Source organism: Apodemus sylvaticus, chromosome 17 (genome assembly GCF_947179515.1).
Source record: "Apodemus sylvaticus chromosome 17, mApoSyl1.1, whole genome shotgun sequence".
NCBI lineage: Eukaryota > Metazoa > Chordata > Mammalia > Rodentia > Muridae > Apodemus > Apodemus sylvaticus.
The window spans coordinates 35806811-35832549 of NC_067488.1; the positions used below are offsets into that span (position 1 = coordinate 35806811).

At 50.3% G+C, this 25739-nt stretch overlaps 1 protein-coding gene across 3 annotated transcripts in view; it reads right to left on the reverse strand.

Moving 5' to 3' along the window:
- Positions 1 to 6622: 6622 nt before the first annotated feature.
- Positions 6623 to 25739, reverse strand: part of St3gal1 (ST3 beta-galactoside alpha-2,3-sialyltransferase 1) — a 72494-nt gene continuing 53377 nt past the window's right edge. For all 3 annotated transcript variants that reach the window (XM_052161637.1, XM_052161635.1, XM_052161636.1), the window contains 6 exons: positions 16630 to 17489; positions 15631 to 15827; positions 14428 to 14607; positions 13245 to 13290; positions 11866 to 11985; positions 6623 to 10475 (listed from right to left, as the gene is read on the reverse strand). In XM_052161637.1, coding sequence (XP_052017597.1) covers positions 10302 to 10475; positions 11866 to 11985; positions 13245 to 13290; positions 14428 to 14607; positions 15631 to 15827; positions 16630 to 16932 — 1020 coding nt within the window. In that variant the 5' untranslated portion in view covers positions 16933 to 17489 and the 3' untranslated portion in view covers positions 6623 to 10301. The remainder of the gene's footprint in view (positions 10476 to 11865; positions 11986 to 13244; positions 13291 to 14427; positions 14608 to 15630; positions 15828 to 16629; positions 17490 to 25739) is intronic.

A 25739-nucleotide genomic window follows, 5' to 3' on the forward strand; every position in this document is an offset into this window, starting at 1 on the left:
AGTGACCAGACAGGTAGCAGAGAAAGGAATTGGTGACGAATTGACTTTTATATTATCTGATTGGAAGATAGAAATATCCTGAACAGATGGAATAAGGCCATGGAAGGTGTGGTTATGAACCATGTCTCTTTTAGAAGCAGAAGGGTGGGGTGATGTTGGATAGGGGAGGTGACATGGTGAGACTACTCGGGTCTCTACTTTGAACTCTGGGCACACCCCTTCTGTAATGAAGAATCACAGGCAAGCAGGGACAGTAAAGGGAGGGATGAGGGGGTGTGTGGTTAGGGTCTGTGGAGTTGAGGAGAGCAAACATGCTAGGAAGTATTTTTAGAAGTCAGAAGAATATGGCGCCCTCAGGAAGGAGAGTTTGTCTCTATAGGTCAAGAGCACCATTGCTAGCTTGTGAGAAGGAGGGGTGGGGAGGTCTTGGTCAGCCTAGGTACATGAATGTGGGGTTGGGAGATGAGGGATCTGAAAGGTGTTCTAGAATGATCTACACAGGGACAGTGGCAAGCCATGGGAAGGACAAGAGGAAGGGCTTCTGGCCCTTCAGCTGGGAAGGCTCTACACTCCGCTGAAGTCTGATGGTGCTCCAGCATCCACCCCGGTCTGTTTTTGTAAAATGAACCTTTTGGAAGCCCCAGCCTTCCCTGCCTGACTGGTACTCTGATGATGCACCAGCCCAAGGGCTCCTCTCCAAGGTGACTGTGTGGAACAAGATTTAGAGATCAGTTCCCCTGGCCTTGAGGGGAGAGCAGTTCTTACCATTTGTGTGATCTGGCACCATACTCAGCCCAAGCTGGGAGTTTGGTGTTGAGGTGGCCCACACAGTTTCAGATACCTCGATGGTGTATACACCTTTTTAGCTCGTCCAGGGGACCATGGCAGGAGAGGGGCAGACAGTGTAGGCTCAGAATCTGAATGCTGGTTGAGGTCCTCTGCTCCCAGGCTTGAGCTGTGTGGCTCTGAGCCGAGTGGCTAAACTCTAGGAATGCTAGATTTGTGTAAAACGTGTATGTCAGGGTGGTTGCCTGCCCTGAGTCATGTGAGAAGCAGGTGAGGGGCAGCCTGAGACCTGGCTGGAATGTTTATGCTCTCACTACAGGCTAACATCCATCCTATCTAAACAGAGTATTATGTGGCAACCAACATGATTCTGCTTCACCTACCAACCAGGTGCCTGGTACTTTGCCAGATACTGGGCACTCAGAAGGAAAATCACCTCTGCTGGCTCTGCCGTTCTAGGACCTCTGGGATGGGACCTTGAGATACAAAGATCTTGCTCAAGCCTTCCAGTGTGTACTTTAGGAACTAAAGTGCTAAACTCAGTACACAGAAGCAGCTACCCAGAAGTCCTTCGGAATGGACATAGCTCGGATTTCCAAGCAATCTGTGACCTTTCCATTGTATTTTCCCTCATGTTCAAGGTACCATTCAGCATCTCCACCAAGTCCTCTCTGCCTTTGCTAGCCCACAGTTGTAACTGGGGTGAGCATCCTCGACCTCTATTCTCAGATACTGGGCATCCTGTCCTCTGGGGTGCCTCTCTATAGCCCACCCTACTGCCTTCATCTTTTAAGCCCTCTGATCAGCTTTAGCCCAGGGTTGACCAGGGCAGACCTGCTGAGTTGGCACAAATTGGCTCTAAGTCTGGGACAGGATCTCTGACATCAAGGAAAGATTTTGGCAGAGGTGGCCAGTTGCCCTCGAGGATTCTGGAACTTCTATCCCACCATTCATTTTCCCATTATGATGTTGTGTGGGCCATGAAACTCCTGCTGGTCAATGGACCTAGTATGGAAATGATGGGTATCAGATGTAACTGGAGACATTGGAGAGCTTATGAGCCATTACCAGCTTCTTGTGCAGTGACCTTGAAGGCTATGTGCTGAAGGAGGTGAAGCTGGTAATGCCCTTTTGTAAAATTTTATTTATTTATTTTATGTATATGAGTACACTATAGGTGTCTTCAGACACACCAAAGAGAGTATCAGATCCCATTACAGATGGCTGTGAGCCATCATGTGGTTGCTGGGGAATGAACTCAGGACCTTTGGAAGAGTAGTCAGTGCTCTTAACCAGTGAGCCATCTCTCCAGTAATGTCTTTCATGACAGGCTAGGTCACCACATGAGGGAAAGCCCCAAACCCCTGAAATTGCCCCTAGAAGAAACTCGCCTTGTTTTACGTTAGTGGGACTCGAAGTTTATTTGTTTCTGCAGCATTATCCTGTCCCAGCCTGACAGACACACAGTTAACTCTGGTCTTTGTTCTTGGATGAGGTGTTATGAACAGGGTGACCAGAGGCAAGTGGTATTATAGTCGTAAATATTGTGCGGAAACCACTGCCATCTCTGTCTCTTGGAATAATTCAGGGAGGAACATGTTAAGTGTTAGGCATATAGAACATCTCAGAACATGGCTGGCACAATGCTTCGTGTCTGCCATGCCATTTAATATCCTTTTACTATCCTTTTTAATAAAGCATGATTCAAAGATATCAAGCTCCCTTATAGACATACAGTTCAGAAATAACAGAGAATCAAGAACAAATTTCAGGTCCCAGGGTCCCAGTGGACCTGGGTTTCATGTGAATCATGTGGAATCCTGTTCACACCGTCTGGGGACTTTGTCCCCTACTGGGCCCAGACCTGTTTTCTTGACTGGTTTACTCAGTTGAGTGACAGCGATCTTATCAGAAAGGTGTTGGGCTTGCTCATGGCTAAGGCAAAGTCCTCTGGAGGTCTGACTTCGTTCACAGGTGTGTGCCTTTTCTCCAGTGACTTTCAAAAGCTTCTGCATAGCTGCTAAACTCAACCCAACATGATCTTGACTAAGGCGGCTCTGTTGCACCCTCTGGTGGCCACCACCACTCAACATTCTGGATAGCACCTTAAGTCAAGGGGTCACAAGGAACTGGGCAGGTCCTGCAATTATTAGTTCAAACCATTGTGTAGGGTTCATGTCTAGAATTCTTCTGCTAGGAGCACCACCTAGAGTCCTCGCCTCCAGGCCCCAAATGCCATGATCAGTGTTCAGGACACAGTGACCCAGACCTCACTTTTGATGTGTTTGCTAACTCCACCCTTTGACGCACTACAAGTCTCCCCGAGTCTGTTTCTCTTCCTCAGAGAGATGCCTCATCAAATTAGTGCATATGAAGCCATAAGCAATGCACTCTCTTGTTTTTTATGGATGTGACTGCTGTCTGGTTATGACTACTGTCTGGTTACCTGCCTGTCACCATGACTTCTGACCTTCTGGCAGAGTCCTATTCTTGCCCACAGTCATCTGCAGTACCCGTTGCCTTTGATGAAGCAGATACTAAGCCTGCATTTTCTCATGGCACCAACTGTGGCATCCCTTTCATAGAGGCCCATCTCTGGATGCTGGCTTTGACCACCAATTCCCAGGACCCCTAGGTACCCGTGTTCCAACCAGAGCTCCTCTTAGGGGAAAGAAACCTTCCATCCATGGGTAGACCTAGATCAACTTGAGCTCCTTGCTTGGAACAATGCTTCCAAGAGTGTCTCAGAGTCCAGAGGCAGCCAAGGAGGCCACCAGAGGAGGCTGTGCCTAGGTGCTTGAGGCTGAGAAGCCCTCAGCCCATGGAACTTTCTATTTCAGCAGTATTCCTGGAACCCTGACCTGAGATCTCAAAGTAGACACCAAGATCCTTTGTTTTAGGTCTGCCCTGCGCCAGGAGTATGCCTGTGCTAAGTGGATGAGAACCTGAGAGAAACGGCTTGATTCCCTGATGGTGGACCATCAGTGTCCAGGGGCCCCCACAGTATCCAGGGGCCCCACAACCCTGACCTTTGCCACTTTTCCATCCTTTTTGTTATCCAATGACACCATCCAGAAAAGGATTCCACCATCATTTTCCCCCACAAGAGCTTCGGGTGCTTTTTCTGTGAGGTAAGCAACCCAGGCGCTCCGCCTCAGCAGCCTGACCCCCACCACCTGGCTGCCTGTGTGCTCCTGTGCCGGTGAACTGCAGGCGGGTCGATGTGGTTTGACTCAGCTCGACCCTTTGTGTGGTTGTCCTCAGTGTCCCACTGCAGTCATGTACATCCATTGCTGGGGCTGGTGGCCTCTCTAGCCCTTTCTTCTATTTCTTAGACAGTTGTCTCTCCTCAGAACTCTCCTTTACCTGTTAGCATCTGTGATCCAGACTCAGGGCTTCAGGACCTGCAGCCTGACCAGGCCTCACTCCTATGACCAAACAGTTCAGACACAAATCCTCAGCCCTACTTCAGGGCCCAGTTGAAGTGATGGAGAAGCTAAATCAGCAAACAGTAGAGGCTAAGTATGTTCTCTTTTGCTATAGACTTGAGTATAAGGCTTAGCACTGCAAGGAGCTATGGACGGTCCTCTTGGTCCTCCTGACCATTTGAAATGTCCATTTAGTTTCGTGTGTGTATGTGTGAGTGTGTGTGTTCGTATTGTGTGTATGTGTGTGTATATATCTGTGACTGTGTGTGCACATGTGTGTGTATGAACATGTGTGTGTATGTGTGTATATGTGTGACTGTGTGTGCACATGTATGTATATGTATGAACATGTGTGTATTGTATGTGTATATATGTGACCATGTGTGCACATGTGTGTTGTATGCATGTGTATGTGAGTGTGCATACTATGTATATATATGTGTGTGTGTATATATATGTAACCATGTGTGCACATGTGTATATGTGTGCACATGTGTGTATTGTGTATACGTGTGTATATGTGTGTGTGCACATGTGTATATATGTGTGCACGTGTGAGTGTATGTGTGTGTGTGTGTCTGTACACCTTATTCTGCAGTACTGGAGCTGAAAGTTGTAAAATACTAGATGTGAGAACCAGGAACAGCCAGTTTCTGTGAGGTGACTGAGAATTAGGATGACTGAATTTAGCAATGCACATGGAAGAGAATTCACTTTACTTTCTGGTTCAGGCCCTGGACAGTCCCCCTGTAGGACCTGAGGGGCAGGGAAGTGAGGAGACGTTCTTATGGCGGTAGGAGTGTCTGAACCACACCCTCAGAGATGCCTGTGGTGAGTAAGTGAGGCTGAAGCAGAGGCCAACCCCTCCCAGCAGCTCCTGCTTAGCTCTTCCAGCCCAGGGGTGCTGGGCCTCTAAAGTCCACTAACACTTAGTAAGGGATGGGCCTCTGTGGACACAGTGTATCAGAGGACTTGCGCTAGCTCTTTCATGATTTGAAAACCCAGTGATGCTGAAATACCTTACATCAGACACAGGAGCAGCCTGGGGCATTCTCTGGATTCGCCATGGCACTGTGGCCAGATGGGCTGTCCTGAGGGATGGCATGGCTGCTGTTTCAGGCCACTATATGCAGGAGGTGCCAGGGAACCCTTAGTGCTTTACAGCTAAGGTACATTCCAGGAACTCAGATCTAAGACCGGGTGTGAGGAGACTGATGCACAGGGGACAAAGGAAGGAAGCCAGGCATGCTTCCTATAGCATGCTGCCACCGTGTGGCTGCTCGTCTACTGCGCAGCTGAAACCATAAGCCAGGCTAAGGTCTGTGTTGGTTGAGTGTATGTGCATATGTGTGATGTGTTATATGTACATGTATGTTTTATATATACCCATATGCATATGTGTGTATGTGGTATGTGTTGTGACTATGCACACTGTGCATGTGTAGTGTGTGTTTTGCCTCTCTGTGTTGCGTGTCTTCACGTAGGTTATGTGTGTCTGCAGTTTGTATGTCTATTGTGTGTGTGCTTTGACAATGAATGAACATGACCTCCGGTAAAGAAACACATGTGATAGAAGAAAAGGAATTCTAGAGATGAAGAAGCCTCCTGGAGAAGATGCACGGTGAAGCCTGCCACTGAAGACAGGAGACAGGGATGGAGACACAGGGAGCAAGGGTAAAGTCACACAGGGCTGTTGCTCAAGTGCTGCCCAGTACTGGGCTGCTTGCAAGGCCGTTAGATGTGCTAACCGAGTGACTAACTCAGTAACTCAGTGAATACTCAGTGTGTCGCTATCCCACCTTTACCAATAGAGGTCAGGCACAGGACCACACAGCCAAGCAGTAGCCCCCACACTGCCTGGTTCTAGGGCCACATCTGTATATGTTGTCTTGGACCAGCAAGGGGAAGCGAGGTGGCATAGAATCTGTAAGGAGGGATCACAGGCACACACCAACTTCACAGGGCAAAGTTCCATTGTAAGGCTTCTGGAAATATTTCTTTAAAAATCCAAGGAAGAGTGCTTATGTCGTTCAGACCTGGCCTGTGTCCCTCCCAGGGTGTGGCTATCCACTCTGTGTACACTGGGCCTCAGCCAAGCAAACATCAGAGCCCCTGGCCCTGTGTCCACTTGGGCCTCCTAGGATGTTTTGTTTCTGATCTCAGGCCCCTCTGAAGATTGGCAAGGTCAAGTCCATGTGACAGATGAGAGAGCAGAGGTTCAGGGAGGTTAGGTAACTCACAACAGTCCCACCGCAGGGAAAGGCTCCACTCTGTCTCCGGAGCCCCCTTCCAACGGGGAGGAGGGCAACATCCCAGGAGACCCTGGGAGATGATGCATCCAGCCATTTCAGGACTGAACAGAACCCTGAAAGAGAAACTGCACCAAAGCAGAACTCCGAACACACCCAAACAATAAAATAGCTCTTTTTATTCACTCTGATTCGATTCATTGGAAATATTCAACAATAAATAAAACGGAGCAGAGGCTGAGGAAGGCAGACTCCATAACATCATTGGAAATGCATTCAGACCAATCAGGAGGATTACAACATGTGGGCAGGAGAAAGCAAAAGTTTAAATGGGCGATGCTGGGCCACAGGAGGCAAGGAAGGAAAAGCTTTTAGGCAGAAAGTGCTTGGAAAACTTTGGCTCTGAAGCAAACTTGGCAAAGGGCTAAAGTAACTACCTGGAGGTGCGGGAGGTACCATGTCTACCTACTAGGGCGAGTCAAGCGAGGTGCAGATCAGGCTCTTGGGAAACGGTTAAGGTGATTGTGCAAGGGTCTGGGGGAGCAGGAGTTACCCATGATCACCTAGTAGGGTGTGCAAGATCCGGATTAGGCTCTGGAGAAACGGTTAAAGCTGTTGTCGCAGGTGGAGCCAAAGTAAAAACTAAGTGAGCAGAGAGGTTGGGGAGGCAAGATGGGGTTCAGCAGGCGGAAGCAGGCTCCAGGCCAGGCTGATGATGCCTTTACTATACTCGGAGGCTGAAGGCATGGGGCACTACTCTGCTGGTCTCTGCCTTCTCTCTTCACCCTCCGGTGTTTTGTAGAGGTTTTAGGTAACACCTGGGGCACAGGAGAGGGCAACACAGAGGAGAGCCGGTGCTGATGCTATCTGAAAATTGGCTAGCCAGGCCTTGGTGGCTGAGCTGCTGCCTAGAGCCAGTCTTTCTCACCTCGTAGCCACCTGGCTATGATGGAACCTCCAGCTGCCAGCTCCTGAGGGCATACAGCTGTCACTCTATCCTGTGGGCGGGATTACCTAGGGCCTCTCCCACCCTGCCTGTTGGGAGCCACTTTAATGGGGCACAGGTGAAGCCACCCTCTGGGTTCTCAATATCCACTGTGGTCCTTTCCACCTGGGACAGGGAAGTCACATTCCCAGGAGGTGTGATGGTCCTCTAGCAGACCCATGTGGTCACGGAGGAGACTGCAGCACCATCTGTATCCTTCTATGGTCCCCAGATCTTTATAGATGATCAGGGCCCTAGATGGTTGCTAGTCTATCCCTGTTTTGGGGGTCTGTTCCACTAACCCTGCCCACATGGCTTCCCGGATGATGTCTGATGCCCAGAAAGCCAGGCTAAAGGCATCAACATCAAGATTTTCCTCTTTGGCTTGTCACTTTCAGGAACCAAAGGCTACAGATGTGAAGCCCACCACCAGTGTAAGAAACACCAGCCTCCTGGTTCACTGCAGGTTAGTAGTCTGGGTGCTGATGAGAAACCCCACCCCCCAATTCCCTTGGCCTTAGTAGATTCCTGTGTACTGGGAGCCAGTCCCTGAGCCCAGGACCAGCTCCTCTGTCAGCCAGCCCAGTCAGTCTCTTTGGGGAAGGCTCTTCCTGTTCTTAGCCACCCACACCCAAGGAAAGCTCCAGTTACTTTAAACTAATTGGTGCACTTCATTCTGGCCACAAGGGGCTGTATTTTATTCAGTTAAGAGCGCACTCCTAAGCCAGTGAAACACAGGGGAGGGATGAGGGTTGTGGGAAAGAGAACCATTGGCTGCTTGGCTGGAAGAGGAACAGAGAGAGGAAGAGAGGAAGGCAGGGGGGCAGGGGGTGGGGGCAGGGAAGGGGAGTGGGAGGGGCTAATGAAGACCAGAAGAACTTGAGCAGTGCTCAGCTAGAAATGGCTACACTCTTTCTGCAGACACTTGCTCTCTCGCGGCAGAACCCAACGACGCCTGAACCGTCACCCCTAAGCCAATGTCCACTACTTTTACTTTGTCTTCGGGACTGACCCGCTGACCCACAAACATCTGCTGAGTTCCTCAAACTGGGACCCTTGAGGAGGTTGAGGAGGGCCTTCCACAGCAAGGACCTTACAGGAGTCCAGCCTTTTCAGCCAAGGGTTTTATGTCAGAAAGATTTTAAAAGTGAATCATATTTGTCCCTCATTTAAAAGCCTGAATTCGGAGTCACTGAAAATTAAACAAAAGCAATTTCAAAGCCACTCGCAGGACAGACTCCTAGACAATGGCAATCTTAGCGTCTGCTCTTTGGTGATGCCTGTGAACAGACCAACGTTGAGAGGGGCTCCTGAGCCTTTACTTGCAGAGGGGAACCTGAGCAGGGGGAGATCTCCCAACCCTCAAGACACCTCTCTCATAATCTGCCTTGATGAAGCTGTCCTGGTCTTTAGGGACTACTTTTCAACAGAAACAGGAGTTTCTCTTATTGAGCATCTATAAGGAGGTGGCAGCTGCCTCCAAGTGTCTGCTCTCCTCCCTTCTGCAAAGAGGAAGAAGGCAAGTCACTTGTACTAGAAAGGGAGGCGACATGGGATTCTACAAAGGATCTGCCCGCCAGCAAGCCCGGAGTCCAGATGTTTCAACACATACATCCAGGATGCTTTCCCTTCTGCTCCTGCTCCCACTCAACCAGGCAGAGCAACAAAACACACTGTGATCAGCTGTGGAGAAGAGTGTACACACGGTCAGCTGAATTAGCAAATCAATAAATAATCAGGATTTCCGTAGAGGAAGGAGGGGAGAACAGACAGAACTCAGGAGAAGAGGTACATGCATTTCAGTCATAGTTCTAGGGTATCCCCAGTGCGACCCCCAAAGAGTCCAGGAAGGTGGCTGCTAGGGACTTGGCTCAACGTTCAGGACCCATGGGAGGATGCTGGTTGTTAGTGGTCCTGAACCCAGCAGTCTGAGGAAATAGAAGTAAGCACCCATCCCATGCCTGGCATACTCTGGGTGGTGCAGACTATCATTTGGAAAGAGATTTTGAGCTATGCAGTAAAGCGAGGTGCTGGTGGAGGTCCTCCTTGTCCAACTGGGGACTTTGCTTCATGTCAGCCAATGCATGCATTTCTTTCTCAAGTTCAAAGGCACATGGAAGTGGTCAGACCTGTTCTGGCCATCAGTATCACGACGGAAGGGGATCACACAGAATGGGGACAAGGGTTTCACTCCTGTCAGCGATCCATGGCCAGGTTTTCGTGGAAGAATTCTGGAGTCAGAAGCTTTGCCTAGTCATCATCGGTGAGCTTTTTGAAGAAAGGGACAATGGGGGTGTCATATCAAGTGACAGGCTAGGCTTCATGCAAAGGAGAAGGGTATCTTGCCCCTCTGCTGGTGTAGCCCAGTGTGGCTCTGCTCTGCAGGTGACTGTCCCAAACATTCCCAGCCAGAGTCTGAGTTGAGCATGAGGCCCACAGTTCCGTGGCAGCCTCTAAATGACTTCCCAGAAATGCTCACTCTTTTGAATACAAGAATCTTCAGGATTTATTTTTCCCCATCCCCTTCCTCCAATCCAATCCAGGAGACAAAGTAACTGGTGTCTGGAGGCTAGACCTTTCCTGCTATCTGCTTATTTTTCCCCAGCTAGGGGACAGCAGTGGGGAAGTGCTCCCACCTTAAAGGGGCCTGAGACTTGCTCTGTATCCTGGGAGAGTTGGACAATGTTGCTAAGTAGATGATACCAAAATGAAGGTGCAAGAGGCTGCCAGAAAGCCTGGGAACACCCCAAGTTCAGCCCTGGAAGCTTTCAGAACACACTGGCTCCAGGGGGATGCTGGGGCTGCAAACTGAGAGGTGTGATGTGTTGGGTCCATTCTTCGTGGGTCACAGCATCATCTCCCCTTGAAGATGCGGATTTTGTTGATGGCTGCCAGGGTAGTTGTGACGTTGTACTCAAAGTCGCCATCGTGAACTCCCGTCTTTCGGAATGCACCCGCTGATGGGTTGTTCTCCCAGTAATGGTGCCAATTTCCTTTGCTGTCTGCCCCAAAGCCATATAAGTCCACCTGTGGGGCAAAGCCAAGGTGAGACCCACAAAACAAGACCATGGTAGTGGGGTGGGGGAAATAGGAAAGGTAGCCAGTGTTTGCCCCTGAAATTTGATGTTAAATAGTAATGACTCATAGAGACTTTCTAGCCAAGTCATGTCAGGAAAGGCCCTAGGCCAACTCCAGCCCAAAGACAATTTGGGGTGACTTCACATGGGTGGTCCTGAGGTGGACAGGGCCTCTACTGGAGCCCTTAGGGGTCTTGGAGAGAAGGTGGGGACAGGGGCTTGGAAGGCAGGCAAATCGTCCCTCATCCAAGCTGACTCTTGACACATCAGATCATTTCAGAACCTCATTTCCTCCTATGGAGAGGAGGCCAAGAAGTATGACCATAGAAGGTAGGTGACAGGCTCTAAACCTTTCCTTCTGAGGCCAACATCTGAGGCTGGGGTCCATGCACACATGACAAACACAAATGGCTACTCATTGTACACCTAACATTGGGCTGACAAGTCAAAATGCAGACAGACCTACTTTCTTTAGTTGCCATTGAGCAGATACTAGGGACATCAGAGACATACCCATCAAGTCTTAACCTTTCCAGCTTATGGGATTTGTGGATAGAATGTCACTTAGAGAGACAAGAGTTATATTCAGGGCCCCCTAGGGCACCAAGGAGAGGCCACAGACCCAAGGTGATAGGAAGTTCTTTCCAAGAGTGGACATTTGAGTTGGGTCTTAGCTAATGAGTAGATGGTGACAAGTCTGGAGTCAGTCAGATGAGCATTAAATGAAGGACAGAGCATCTAGCTGCAGTGTGTGTGTGTGTGTGTGTGTGTGTGTGTGTGTGTCAGCCTGGAGCTAGAGGCGGCGAGCACAACAGAGCTGGGACAGCGCAGTTCAATGGCATTCAGTTTCTCAGCACAGGCCTGCCTTGGAGCGGGGATCTCTGGGTGGGATTGCAGATAAGAGATGGGAGCGATGTCTTTGAAGTCCCACTCTGGTTCTCACAGTTGGTGGGTAGTGGAAGCCCCAGAGGCCTGGTTGGCTTCCTGGCAATATGTGTGGGCCAGGGTGTGGATCCCCGAATGGCTCTAACAAGCAAGTCGGGGCTGGTAGCTATGGCCTTTATAGCTCTCCCAGTCTAAGCACTTTAGAACTCCCTTATTCATTTTGAGCTGTATCAGAGCTTAGCTATCCTTCATTGGAATGTATCTACAATCCTGCTCCTGAGAATGATATTATTATTTCGACACTCTTACACATGCCTGGTGAGACAGGCGCCAGGGACCCATGAGGGAGACATGGTTGGAAACAGTCTCTCCCCCCCCTCCCTACCCTGGACTCCCTGAAAACATGGAGTGATAGCCTTTGTTCTTGCAACATACAGGAGGGTGGGGTGTCATACCTCATCACAGATATGAATGGAGAAGATGATGGAGAGGATGCCAGTCGATGGATACCGCCCATGACCCTGAAGCCAGTTGTCAAAGACATACTTGATGAAGGCTGGGTGGTAAATCAGGATCTGCAGGGAGAACGGACTGGGTGAGACCAGTTAGCAAAAGACACAAAGCATCTAGTGGGTGCCCCACTGCTGTGGCCATAAGAACATGGTCATGAAGGGCTCTGACAAACATCCTTGCATTGGTGGACGTAGTGCTGGGGACACTGTTGAGAGGGAAGGTTTAAGAGTGACGTGGGCCGCAGGCAAGAATCGGCACAGAAGAGCTTCAAAGCGCTGGAGGAAGCCTTGAATAGGACAGAAAAATCCTATGGGGACAGCGAGTGTGACCCAAGACTCCAGAAGTGTTCTAGGAAGAAGTATGAGGGTTCATGACAGTGTTACGCTGCATTAAAAATGTACCCATGGGCCACATGTTCTGCCCGACACTGATTGGAAACTCTGACCTAAGGCAAACTATATGAAAGGCTTTCCTCTCCTGCTAATGAAGACACTAAGGCTCAGAAAGGCTAAGCATGCACAGTGTTACACATCCAGGGAGGTCTCCCTGTGACAGGCATGGCTTTGGACCTGACCCCCGTGGCTGCCTTGGGGACGGTGAAGGGGACTTTGGGAGCAGCAAAGGGTTTAGGCAGATCTCTGGAAGGCTCTTCATTTCTCAGCCTTGCTTCAGGGTACTGGGGTCATAGCAGAGAGACCCACTGTCTAAGATTCCTGTGGCTTCTTTCTGGGACCGTGGTGCCCAAGGCCAAGAACAGCATGCTGTAGGCCCGGAGGACTTCATCTAGTCCTAGCATGATCGAGGTAGGCTACATCCCTGGGAAAGTTACTGTCCTTCTCTGTGCCTCCTCAAGTATGACAGCGTATGCAAAGGTCCAGGGCGGTGGGGTTGGCACACATGTTCCTGCTTCTGCCCGTGACTGGGCCAGCGCAGTGCAAGGACCCACGGGAAAGGAGGCGAGAAAGAGGGGAGTGTGTTCAGAAACTCACTCAACTCAAGCAACTCAAACACAAACAGAAACAACTCAAAAACAAAAAACAAAAACAAAACCACAAACAAACAAACAAACAAACAAACAAAAACCCACTGAAGCCTATATTGCCCAGGATTGGCTGTAGAAGGTTTGGGTATTTCTGGAGGGTCACATCTGTGGCAAGTTCCCAGGTGGTACTTCTGTTCTGAAGACACTTTGAAGACCTGTTCTTAGCAGCTTCACAAGTGCCAGCAACTGCACCAAGCCAGGGCCTGGGCACTCTGAACCATCACAGCACCAAATCTTAGAAACGAGGACAGAGTAAGAGGGTCCCAAGCTGCCTCTTACCTTCTCTTGTTTCACCTTGATCTTCGGGGGCACAGGGACATAGGTGCTGCAGATGAGAAAGAGGAGGTATTTAGCATGGAGAGTGACACAGCCAGGTTGGTGCAGGTAGGGAAGATTAGTACCCCAGAAGCCATCTTCCTGCCCCAGCATAACTCCTGCAGTGGCTCCAGAAAGGCACCAGGGGGGCGACACTGGCTGGTTTGAGAATGTTCTATAGCTAAATGGGCCAGAATGGAGACTTGCTACAAGCATAGCCTTTCAGCGGCCTAGGGATATTTGTCTCCATTCTCCAGAACATCTGTGCTTATTACTGGGGCTCGGGCTGATGCTGGGGAACTGACAGGAGTGACCTATGGCTGTCTCTAGCTGATGCGAGCAGACACAGCAGACAAGGTTTAAAATCCACTAGCACATGGAATATAACTAGGACAATTTAGGCTCCCCGTGTGGTGCAGTATCAGGGGAGCACCTTGAGCCAGCTGCCTGGCCCAACCTCTTGCTGCGTCCTTCCCTCCCATTCTGTACCCTGAAGGCACTGAGTTCTTGGAACCCCAAGTCCTTGACTCTGGCTCTGTTCCTGGGAGACCAGGGCTAGGACTAGGAGTTATGTGCACATCTGGAAATAGAAGCCACTCCCCTTTGAGAAGAGTCCAGGACCGAGGAATTAGACCCAGATGGTTGCATGGGCTCTGGGTCAAGTACAGTGTTGGGCAAGTGGTTTGGCCCAACCACGGTGGCTCCCTGGAGGCCAGAGCTAACGAGAAGCACTGCTGGGGTGGGGCAAATGAGATGCCAAGTGATAGGCACCATGCCTGGGGAGCAGATGGCACCACTTACTGTTGGGGAGCCAGTCACTGACTTATCCACAAAGTATTGCGCGGCACCTCTGTGTGCCTGTTCTGGGCTGCCAAGGGGCCCCCAGCCCTGAGGATCAGCATGGAGCTGATCTACCTGCTGAGTCCTTTCCTGGGCTTTATCTAAGAGATTTCAGCGAGATGGAGAGAAGCAAACCATTAACACGAAGTTTGCAATATCAATGCTAGGAGGTGAGGGAACCAGTCAGGTGGGACTTGTCATCTCTGTGCCGGGAGGCATGGGGAAGAGGAGTCCTATGGGACAGCCCGGCAGGAATGAGACGTGGTGGGAGACAGATGGACACCGGGCAGACGCTAGAAGAACTTACTGAGTGATGGTGCCTGTGGTGGTGGCACTGATCACCCACTGCAGGTCGGTGGTCTTGAAGGGGACCAGGACCATGTTGACATTCTCTCCCAGCTCCCGGAAGCTCTCAGGATACACGAGATGGTGGGTGGTCCGTCTCCCAACATCTGCCTCAAAGCCCACTGTGGGTGCCTTGTTCATCCTGGAAGGGGAGAAAAATAGGGTGTGTGGTAAGGATGCTGGAGTTGGAGTGACCTGTGTGGTAACTGAAGGTGAATCCCTTGTTCCCTAGGCTTCCGTTTCTCTCTGTGTACAATGGGAACCTTGGAGATACAGGCCAGACAGGCCTGGCAGAGCAGGTCTGAAATTCCAGATACTTGAGAGGCTCAGCCTGGAGAATGGTAAGTTCAAAGCCAGCCTGAGGTGGGAAAGCAGCTAGGTCGGAGGAAGACAGCTTGCCTTGCAGGCACACCCACATTCCATCCCTCATTCAGCAAAACAGAGGCCAAGGCATTTAGTTATTTATTTATAAATGCAAGTTGGGCGGGTCTTGCCCTCTTATCATTGACCACCTGTGTCATAGGTGACATAGTAGGTGCGCCTTTTTTGTTATCCAGAGCCTGAGCTCCGTCTACCAAACGATAGCTTTGAACTCGGGTCTGACTGACCCCAAGCCTGACTCTGCCTCTCATCATGGCCATTCCCACAGGATACTAGGTACACAGAGAGCCAGGAAGGAGAGCCTATGGACCTGAAGTCAAAGACACAGAAATAACATTGTTCCAGATTCTAGAAGGTACCTGGGGGATACCGAGTCCCACCTCTAATTAGGTTCTCTGTTCCCAGAGCAATTATGAGTATGGATTATGGTAAACTCAAGGTATGGTGTGGTGCTTTTTCCCGCAAGATGCCAATTTCACTAGGGGACAGAGGAAGCAAAGTTGGCATTAAAAGTCTCTGGTTCAGTGTCTAGATTGAAAGCTGAGGGCAGATTTGACTTCAAATTTTGCTGCTCAATACTTTAGGTACCAAGTCCCCAGCCCATTGAAAATCTCTAGCAAAACCCTCTTTATTATAGGCCACCTTGCTAGGAAAAGATGAAGAAACTAAGAGCCAGAGGTCAGTCAGTACTAGTGCTGCAGGCCTTGAACCTTGGCCTTCTGAGCTAAGCCAAGGTATTTCACACACAGCTCTGAGGAACCTTGGGCTCGGGTCCAGTGCTCACCTCAGCACGAAGTCGTGGCTGTCAATCTCAGGCCCATACGACGAGTCCTTCAGGTTACCAGAGTTTCCTACAACCGCGCAGCGTCGGCAACCCACCGACCTCTTGTCCAACATGGGGTCCACATTCCCAGGCACCAGGCGGAACAGTTCCTTGACCGTGTCACTCAGGTTGTTGGGTTTCCTCTCTCTCTGGAGCCTCTGGGGCAGAGAACAGAGGGGATGGCCAGATTGGCTCCACTGCCTCTGGCTGAGCAGGCTGGCTCCCTGGCCACCAAACCCAGCCACTAAATGTAAAGGCACAGCTGACTGACACCCCCCGTCCCAGGAAAAAAAGACAGGAAGGAAACTCATTTATCCCTTCTACAGGTACTCCCTGGGAACCTTCTGTGTGTGAGCCCAGGGCTTGAAAAGCTGACTTTGGGGCATATAGGAAGGGACCGAGGCCAATCCCTAGACATGGAGGACCACTGTATTTACTGAATCCCACATTCACATCAACTGCTCAGATCTAGTTTTGCTATTGGTGGCAAGTGAGACCAGCCTGGATTCAGGGTACACCCTAGAGCCAAGGCCACACACGCTTCCTAGGAGAGGATATCAGAAATACAGGGAAACTTTGGGATGTGGGGGCAGAGACTGGGTGCTGTAGCCGTGAGTCAAGTGCTGACACAAATGGTCGGCAGCAGCAGTAGCAGCAGCAGTAGCAGGAGAGAGGCATGTGGGGAAAACTCTTGGCCTCCAGAACTGTGACCTGTGACCACCACAGATGTCTTAAGCTACCAGGTCCATGGTGATTTGTGATGGGAACCACAGGAAGGAAAAAAACAGCAGGGCTTTTCTCTGATATATGCATAATAGACGTTCGACAAACAGTTGCTCAGTGAAGGGATGGTGGGTGGGGTTGGTGTGTGTGTGTGTGTAACGATACTCTGAATGTTGTCAGATGCCTGGTGGGTCCCCAGGACACCCCAACCCCACTCCCAGACCCTAGTCTGCTCACCAGCCACCACCGGTACGTGTCCTCCTCCATCAGAGCATTGTGGGCTGTCAGCAGTGGCTGCATGGTCTTGTTGAAGCGCTGGTCGAACCAATAGGAGACCTTGCCCTGGCTGATGCAGTGTCTGCAGGTGCACGGCTGTGGCTTGATGAACTTGCGTAAATTCTCTGAGAATTCCAGGACAATCTGCTTGGGAAACCAGGCACTGGACACTCCCATGTTGTAGTTCAGGACAAAAGAAGTGAGGAAGATGAAGAGTAGGAAGAAGGTGAGGTACTTGAGGGTCCTCTTCCTTATGTTCACCATCTCCACCCTTTGCTGGGACCTCTGTGTGGATGGGAGGGTGGAAGAGGAAGAGACCCCCTCCTAGAGCTGAGAAGAAATCTCAGAGACACGGGAGCAGGCGGCAGGGAAGGGAGTCTTCAGGGAGGCCTCAGAGGCAGCTGGGGCAAACTTCAGCCTGTTGGAGACACGCCTAGGTTTGTGGTCTCGACATCCCCGTGTGGCACACAAGGGTCGTCTGTGCAGTGCTGTCTTGGCTGTCTTGGCTAACGGTGTGGTCTACTTCTTCTGCATCCCAAGCAAAGTCAAGAATGTGGCTTGACGACCCTTGAGTGAAGCCTGGGAAAAGCAATGTTCTCCCCAACTCAAAAGGGATCGAGCTTAGTTAGTTAATCTCAGCCTGGGGGAACCCCTGGACCATCTGTAGAAGGGTCTCCGAGTAGGGTGTGAAGCTGATTGGTCACTCTCCTCCAGAAAGCGGGTCTGAGGACAATCCTTAACTCGAGCTGTGTCTCCTAGGCTGTCACGGGGAATGGGGACTTGAAGGATGTCTCCTGGAAGGCACAGGGGTTGCTGAACATCTGTGTAGAAAGGAAGAAAGAAAGATGAAACTTGGTGACCTGGTTACAGAAATTATTTCTCTCTCCAGACTTCTGCCCCAAGCCTCCAGGTCTCTCTGTGGGCTACACTGGGGGTGGGGTTGATACCATTTACTTGTTTTTCTTGCTTCAGGCCTGAACTTTGCCTCCTCATCCACCTGAGTTTGTCGCTGCTGTGCTCTCAGTCTTGTCACCATGGACAAGGTCGCTCTGGCCGCTGTGCTTTGCCTAGCAGCCTCAGACAATACACCCTAAAATCATGCATCAAAGCAAATCCAACCTCTCTCAAGTTGTTTCCTGCCAGGAATACTGTCACAGCCAAAAATCAAACAAACAAACATCCAAGGACCTAAAACAATGGCCAGAGCACGAAGCTTAGCTTTATAGTTTCTCAGTTGCTGTTTCTCTCACCTTAAACTACGAACCTCTGCACCTTACACATAGGCAAATGCCCTGCAGTGACAGATAATGGCTCAGAACCTAAGTCGCTTACCCCGCGGTGGTTTCCTATGCTATGGATGCAGCCTCTCAGTGTTGGACATAGTGTCTGAAATTTTAATCTATCTCTCCACCCTTTCAATCACATCTCTGTTTGGCTCACTGCTGTCCTGGGGGGTGGGGAGGTCAGCATGCACCCCGTGCAGGGCATGGGCAGCTCTGTCTCCGCTTTATCTCTCCTCTTTCCCCTACTTCATCTCCCATTCCTTAGGCATTCCCACCCTTCAGGAGTTCTCTCTTTCTACCTGGAGTTCTCTACTTTGCAGCCACTCTCGGATGTGGGAGGAGAAAGGGTCTTACCCGTGTTAGACCCTGTGTCAGACAGAGAGGCTCCGGTGAGCTCTGGCGTTATCTCCCCTCTTTATAAACCCGAGCAGGTGGCTGGGCAGGAAGGGACAAAGTAACAACTGGGGCCTCCACAGCCCCTGCCCTGCCCAGAAGGGCTCAGAATTAGCTAATTATCTCTATGTCACACAGTCTTTGCGTGGCAGCCTTGACTCACGGCCCAAGGTCTTTTGGCCAAATCTTGTCCTTCTCATCACTGAATAGTAGACCCTCTCTGGGCCTCTGGGCTCTGGTTCCTGGCTTCATATGGCAGAATCAGAAACCAGAGAGAAAAGCCCAGGCCAGTGGAAGGCCTCCAACATGCTATAGCGAAGGGAGCGCCTTCCTCAAACTGCTCTCAAGCCCTGTCCTGGCCAGTGGCTAGTCAGTGCCACCAAGTCTTCTTATGGGAAGTTTTCAGCGGGGGCCTGGCCAACAGCCCCGAGCAAAAACAGTCATAGAAGGCGCACCACACAGTTCCTGTGTGTCGTGGACTAGGCGCTGCACGTCTCTGATCCTTGCTGTCTGAAACATTGTTCCTCCAGGCTGATGTGAGGAGAATGACTGGACTGGTATAAAGATGAGCATCTCAGAGCACGGAGTATGAGTACTATATGAATCATGACTGTTTCTATTCCTTGAATCCCAGATGCTTCCTGGGTACAGTGTAGGCCAACAAGATGGCTAGACTGTCTCAATACCAGGCATTAAAGAATACAAGCCAGGTTTCTGGGCTAATATCCATTTATCAATGAGTTCTTACCATGATTGATCTTTTGAGATTGGGTTACCTCACTTAGGATGATGTTCTCCAGCTCCATCCATTTGTCTAAGAATTTCATGAATTCATTGTTTCTAATGGCTGAATAGTACTCCATTGTGTATATAAACCACATTTTTGTATCCATTCCTCCGTTAATGGACATCTGGGTTCTTTACAGCTTCTGGCTATTATAAATAGGGCTGCTATGAACATAGTGGAGCATGTGTCCTTATTGCATGCTGGGGAATCCTCTGGGTATATGCCCAGGAGTGGTATAGCAGGGTCCTCCAGAAGTGACGTGCCCAGTTTTCTGAGGAACCGCCAGACAGATTTCCAGAGTGGTTGTACCAACTTGCAACCCCAGACATAATCCACATATCAAATGATGTCCAAGAAGAACGGAGGAGTGGCCTCCAGTTCTGGAACGGCTCAGTGCAGCAGTGTAGGGCAATACCAGAACAGCGAAGTGGGAAGGGGTGGATAGGGGAACCGGGGGAGGGAAGATGGCTTATCAGACTTTCAGGGAGCCAGGAAAAGGGAAATCATTTGAAATGTAAATAAAAAATATATTGAAAAAAAAAAAAAGAATACAAGCCAGGGACACCCTGTCTCCGTTCCTCCAGGTGGTGGCACCTGACTTGACTCTTCAGTGCTTTCTGAGGACCCAGAGAAAAGGGGTCCTAACGTATGGTGTGTGTGTGTGGTGTGTGTGTGTGTGTGTGTGTGTGTGTTAGGAGTCCCAGAACCAGAGATACAGCAAATAGGCAAACAGTGAGGCTGATCCAGTGAGACAGCAGCTAGTTTTGACTCCCCAGTGGCTCCTCCACAGTGGTTCTACTTAGTTTCCACCTGCCTGTCCCTCCGATTCCCTTCCCCCATGCTTGAGAGTACAGATGTCCTGCCCTTTGGAGCCTGGGAGAGTAACACCCCCTAGGAGAGGCCTGTCACCCTCATAATACTGGGCCCCAGGGTTGGATGGGGCCACCTCGTTCTTTGTACTTTGCAGTTCAGGGTCCCAACTGCCACCTGGTAGGCCCTCTGAGCAACCCTGCGCGCTGGGCTTTGACTAGAGCAAGTCTTTGTGTTGGGTTAGGTCTACTGAATGTTGAGCCTATCTTTCCTAGGTGATAGGTAGGCCCTGTGTAGGTCATTCTACCTCTCTCGGTGGGTCTGCTCCCTAAGGCAGAGCGATTGCACTTCTTTAAGGATCTATAGAAAGTAGGAGCGGAGCCTCCTGGCATCTAACATGCGTGGAAATAAGTTATCTTCACCACCAAGGCACGGGTGATGGGATTGAGGCTCGGTGGGGAAGCTTGGGACTGAATTCATACACCCAGGAACTGAACGATGAATTTGGACTTCCTCCTCCTCATTAAATACGGTGCTTTCTCAGACTTGGAAATGAAGAGCCTAGACATCCCCCACCCTTCCTTTCCTGTCTCTGGCACATCAACTCTGTGCTAAGCAAGAGATTCCAGGAAGCAGATGCTGGCCCTGAAGGTCGCGTCCCCTGAGCAGGATCTGGGGGTTCTGTGTTCTCATGCAGGGGTGTGCCTCACTTCTGCTTTAAGCCCTCATTTGGAGAACCCACGGTCCAGTGAGTCAGAGCTGGAACTCGCCCGCCTGGAGCTCAACAGTGCAGGGGAATGCCGCCTTCTCTGGTTTCTGTGCCATCCGTGACCGGCAGCTGAGGGATTCTCAGAGCTTCTTGCTGCTGACACCAGGCCACTAATGTCTTCCCTGAAGATGTTCCCCAGTACAGGTGGCTGGGGAACCTGGGAGACTGGAGATGTTGAAATCTTCCAGGTGAATTCTAGAAGTTTGTAGTTACAGACAAAGCATAGGGGCAGCCAGGCGCTAGGGAGGTATCTGCTTTTAAAATGGCTGATTCCTTCTCGTAGGTCTCACTGCTGTTTACCAGCCGAGGACTTTCAGGGACCTGGGCCCCAGTTTGGGTCACTGTCTACCACTGTGGGGGGATTACCTCCCCTCCTCCGTGTCCCCTCCCCCTCCCCCTCCAGTGATGCAGGGCTTGGGCAGCAAAGATCTCCTTTTTTGAGCTTTCATTGTTTAGACAACTCTGGAGTCAGTTAGTTGATGTCTGTGTTGATAGAACAGAGAGAGGCGAGGCCTTTCTTCTGCCCTACCTTAGTGGCGGAGGGTGCAGGTGGCTTCACATTGCCGTGCAGGACCTGCCTTCTTCTCTACCTCAAGGCGGAAAGTTCCTGAAGCTTCCTGGTTTCAGGGTCCTAGGCAGAATGGGTTCCCTAATTGCCTGAGGTCTCACACCCTCTCCCTTTCCTCAACTTAGTAAATGACTAGTCTCCATGGAACACTCATTTTCCTTCCATATTCTCTCAGACGGGATCCTCAGTGCTTGCCTTACAGACCCCTAGGGTATCTCCAACCAAGCCTGGCAGCCCACATGACTCTCCATTTTACCTCTACTTGGCTGGCCCTGCAAAGACAGAGCTATAGCCTAAGAGCCTTTGTGCACAGTATACTCGGGTGTAATGGATACTTTTCCTTGTCAAATTGACTAGATTTAGAATTACCGTGGAAGTACAATAAATCTTACCAATGTGGAAGGAGGTAGCTGGAGGAGTGGGTCAGAGGTTTAGAGAACTTACTGCTCTTATAGAGGATCAGGGTTTGAATCCCAGAACCCACATTGGATACCATACATGTACCTGTATGTAATCCCAGTTCTGAGGGATCTATGCCCACTTCTGACCTCTACAGGCACCTGTACATGTACACATGCACACATACACATATGCATGTACACACACAGACAATTTTTTTTTAAAAAGGGATTTCTATGAAAGAGGTTGTCTAGAAAGGCGTAACTGCGCTGGGAAGACCTATCCTGAATATAGGTGACATCATACTGGACTGAGTGAGAAGGAGAAAGTCAGAGCGTTAGCATTCATTCCTCTCTGTTTCCTGACTGTGGACGCAATGTGCTCAACCTCCTATCCCTCCCTATCCCTCCACTGTGCTACCCTTGCCAAGGTGATCTATAGCCCAGCTGTGAGCTGAAACAAACCCTCCAATGATGGTTGGAATGAAAAATGGATCATGTATTTGAATATGTGGATCTCAGATGGTGACACGGTTTGGAGAAGTTCCAGAATCTTTAGGAGGTTGAGGCTTGCTGGAGGAAGTACGTCAGTACTCTTGCAGATGTTGCTTTTGGTCAAAGTAACCAATATACCTCCCTTCCTTCCTTAACCAATATACCTCCCTTTCCTCCCTCTTTCACTGAGGAAAGCAACTGGTGAAGCTCAAGCAGCCGGAGAATCTCTGAGCAACTTTCTGGGACCCTGTTCTGTAGAGGAGGAAGTTAGGCCCTGAGAGGCCGACCTTCTCAAGGCTCCTGGAACTGGCAGAAACAGTCAGTCCCATTCACCAGAATGCAAGGTAAAGGCCTTGACTAAAGGAGCGAGCTCTGGGTCAAGGCTAGGAAGGACTCCGTCGTTCCCCAAGTCAGTCCTTCAGTGTCATGCTGCCTTGCCTGTCTCTTGGAAACCTGCAACACTCTTCTGAACACAGTAGGTGTGGTGGAGGAGAACATAGTAGGTGTGGTGGCTCCTCCAGCAGGAGACATCTGCTAAGCCTGCCTAACAGTGCTGCCAGCTGGGGACCAAATGTTCATTCAAATGCTTATGGAGGACAATCTCATTCAAACCACTGCTGGATGTGGGCATTGAGAGCTTAAGGTTTCACCCTAATCCTGGTTCACTGTCTCTGCTTTTTTGCTCCTGGTACAAGACATGAGTCCTCAGTTTCTGCTCCAGCTGCTATGCCTGCCACCCACTGCCTCTGCTCTACTACCATCCTGGACTTTAACTGTCTAGAATCATAATCCCAAATAAATTCTTCTTCTATCCGTTGCCTTGGTCACAGTGTTTTATCTCAGCAACAGAAGAATAACTAACACACCTGTGTGTGTCATGGTCACCAGTAGATAACGAAGCCACAATCTGGGCCAGAGCCAGGAAGTATCATGACAGTCCCTGGGTTAAATCCACTCAGAGGGGCCAGTGCCTGCCAAGAGGCCTCTCCAAAGACTTAAGTGACTCTGAGATAGCTAACCAGTAGCAGCTTAAAGGTTCCTTGGAACAAATGGCTCTGCAGACAGCTGAGGCTTTGTAAGGATGGGGAAGAAGGGGAAGAATCAGATTCATCTCAGCATGTAGTACTGGCAATGGCAATAACTAGTCAGGATTGTGGAGATCTGGGAATCCTGAACAGTGCTTGGGCCAGTGGACACTGCCTGGCCTTGGAGTATTCGGAAATGTGGACTCGAGATGAAGGTAAAGGGGATCCACAGCCAGTGTGTGAGAATCATCAGGGCTACAGTGACCTACAAGGCTGGAGTGTAGAGGGGGCTTGCGACACTCTAAGGAGGTTAGACAGCTTTATCTTCTCTCAGAGACTGCAGAAGTTTAACTCTCTAGAGGCCTCAGGTTCCACGATCCATCCTGTACATTCATCGATCTTTCCATAACCAGGAGGTGCTAGCAGATGGGAGAACCTGTGGCTACACTTGCAAGACTCTTTCCGGATTCTCTGACCTGCCCCTCTTGCTGATTTCCTTGCTGGGAGGATGGAGGGAGCAAAAACTCCCTTGAAACAGTGGTTAGCGATTCAGGACACAGTCTAGAGACTCCGTGAGAAGCCTGATTAACCAGGATTAGAGTCACATGGGGGACGGTCAGGTTGTGTTTTCATATTCTCAGCAGAACAAAAGGAATTTAAGTCCACAAATCTTCTTATGTGGATGGAAGGACGCTCAACTTGGAGTGTGACGGTGTGCAAACGGCATGAGAGGTGAAGAACTGGGAACCTGGGAAATCCTGCTGTCTGGGTACCCAGGTACGCGGGTCCTCAAAGGAAAGAGCATCCCTGGTTTGGATGGTGTAGCAAGCACAGCACAGGAAAGGCTGCACAGGAACCTGTACCCCACTGCAGTGGCCCCTGAAACCGTCAGTGACTCCCAAGGAGTGCATGTGAGTGAGATGTATCAGCCAGGCTGCTCGGAGCTAAGCTTCAAAAGGCTCTTAGGTGAAACAGAGGGTTCTTTCTGCATTGTCCCTTCATTTTCACAGGAATACTTTAATTCTGATTGCAAGGGCATTCGGCAGTCCTGGGAGAGGCTGGGTCTCCCTCTAGCATGCCTGGGATGGGCACTCAGACTACGGTACAGAGCCTGGCATTCACCAGCAGGTACCCTGATATGGAGGGTTCGGGCATGTCCCTGTGTGCAGTGGGGTCTTAGGTAAAGCTGCCTAGCCCCTGAGGTAAACAAAAACTTGTCAGAAGGAGCCACCCTCCCACTTGACAGTTCACTGCACTGCATTCAAGTTACCTGTTGCTATCTCTCCTAAATTCAGGAAATGAGAGGCATTGCCCTAGGCAAGGGACCATTGGGCAGTCCTCTCAGAGAACCAGGTTGGGGTACAAGGCTTGAGTAGAAACGAGACCAGCAGTGTAGAGGCAGAGAGCTCAAAACATCAGCAGCCAGGAAAGAAACGCGACTGTTAATGTCTCCCCGTGTGTACCATTGTTGGAGAAGCCTGAGCACTGTGATACAGCCCGATGCCGGGGAGGGCAGCACAGAGGCTGTCTTTAGTATATAGGCTGCTCTGTTGAGTGGCTCTGGGAACCTCAGCCTTGCAGCTCAGGGCTCATTTTTTCTTAGTATACTGGAAACATGGAGATAGGAAGGGCTGAGAACATAATTCATTGTGAGTGACAAGCCTCCAGTCACAGCCAGACGTGACTCCTGGGTCATGCTGCCATGCCTGTGATGATTACCATATGCTGGGGAACAGAGATGTTCTGATAGCACATCATGCTACCTGATGGGTCCCTGGTGCAGTGGGTGGTCACAGAGGCACTTCCTCATCAATCATTCCATGAACACAAGGCTTCAGGTTTCATGGAGAAACTCACTAAGAGACCGGCCCCTAGGTCTGGGGTCAGCTACAGAACCATAGCCTGCTATCCTTCTGGAGAAGACAATGTAACAACTCCTCCTCTGTCCACTAGAACAGAGTAAGAAAATGCAGGCCTTGTTTCCAGGAGGGTGTTAACATGCCTGTCCCTTCTCTGGTCCCCTCGCACTTCTGTGCCCAAGGCAGAGATCAGATAGCTGTATTTTTCTCCATCTAATCAGCCTGTTGATGTGTCCACTTTACACATTAGGATAATGGAGCTCAGAAAGGGGACTTCACTTGCTCCAATATGGAACATCTTATAAGAGTTAAGCTAAAAGCCAGACTAACCACCGTGGCTGCAGAGCCCACGCTCTTTCTGCTGGGTCTCTTCCTGTGGCTAGAGCAGCCTGCTGCCTCAGGAAGTTCATGCAAAGCGGGGAGCCATCCCACTCAGTCCTGCACCTCTCAAAGTGACCACAGATGCTATCCTCCCTGTCGAACTGAGGACGCATGCGTGGAGGACAGAGGTGTTCTGAGCTAGTACCAGTTACGGCTGGAGGTAGAGCGGGAGCAGACCCAGGCAAATCGGCATTTAATTTAGATTTTCCCATGCCCCCCACCATGCGGCCAGTTCTGAGTATGGGGAGGGGTGAGGGGCCTGGACCGTGCATCTCTGTATCTCTTGCTGCCTATCAAAGGACC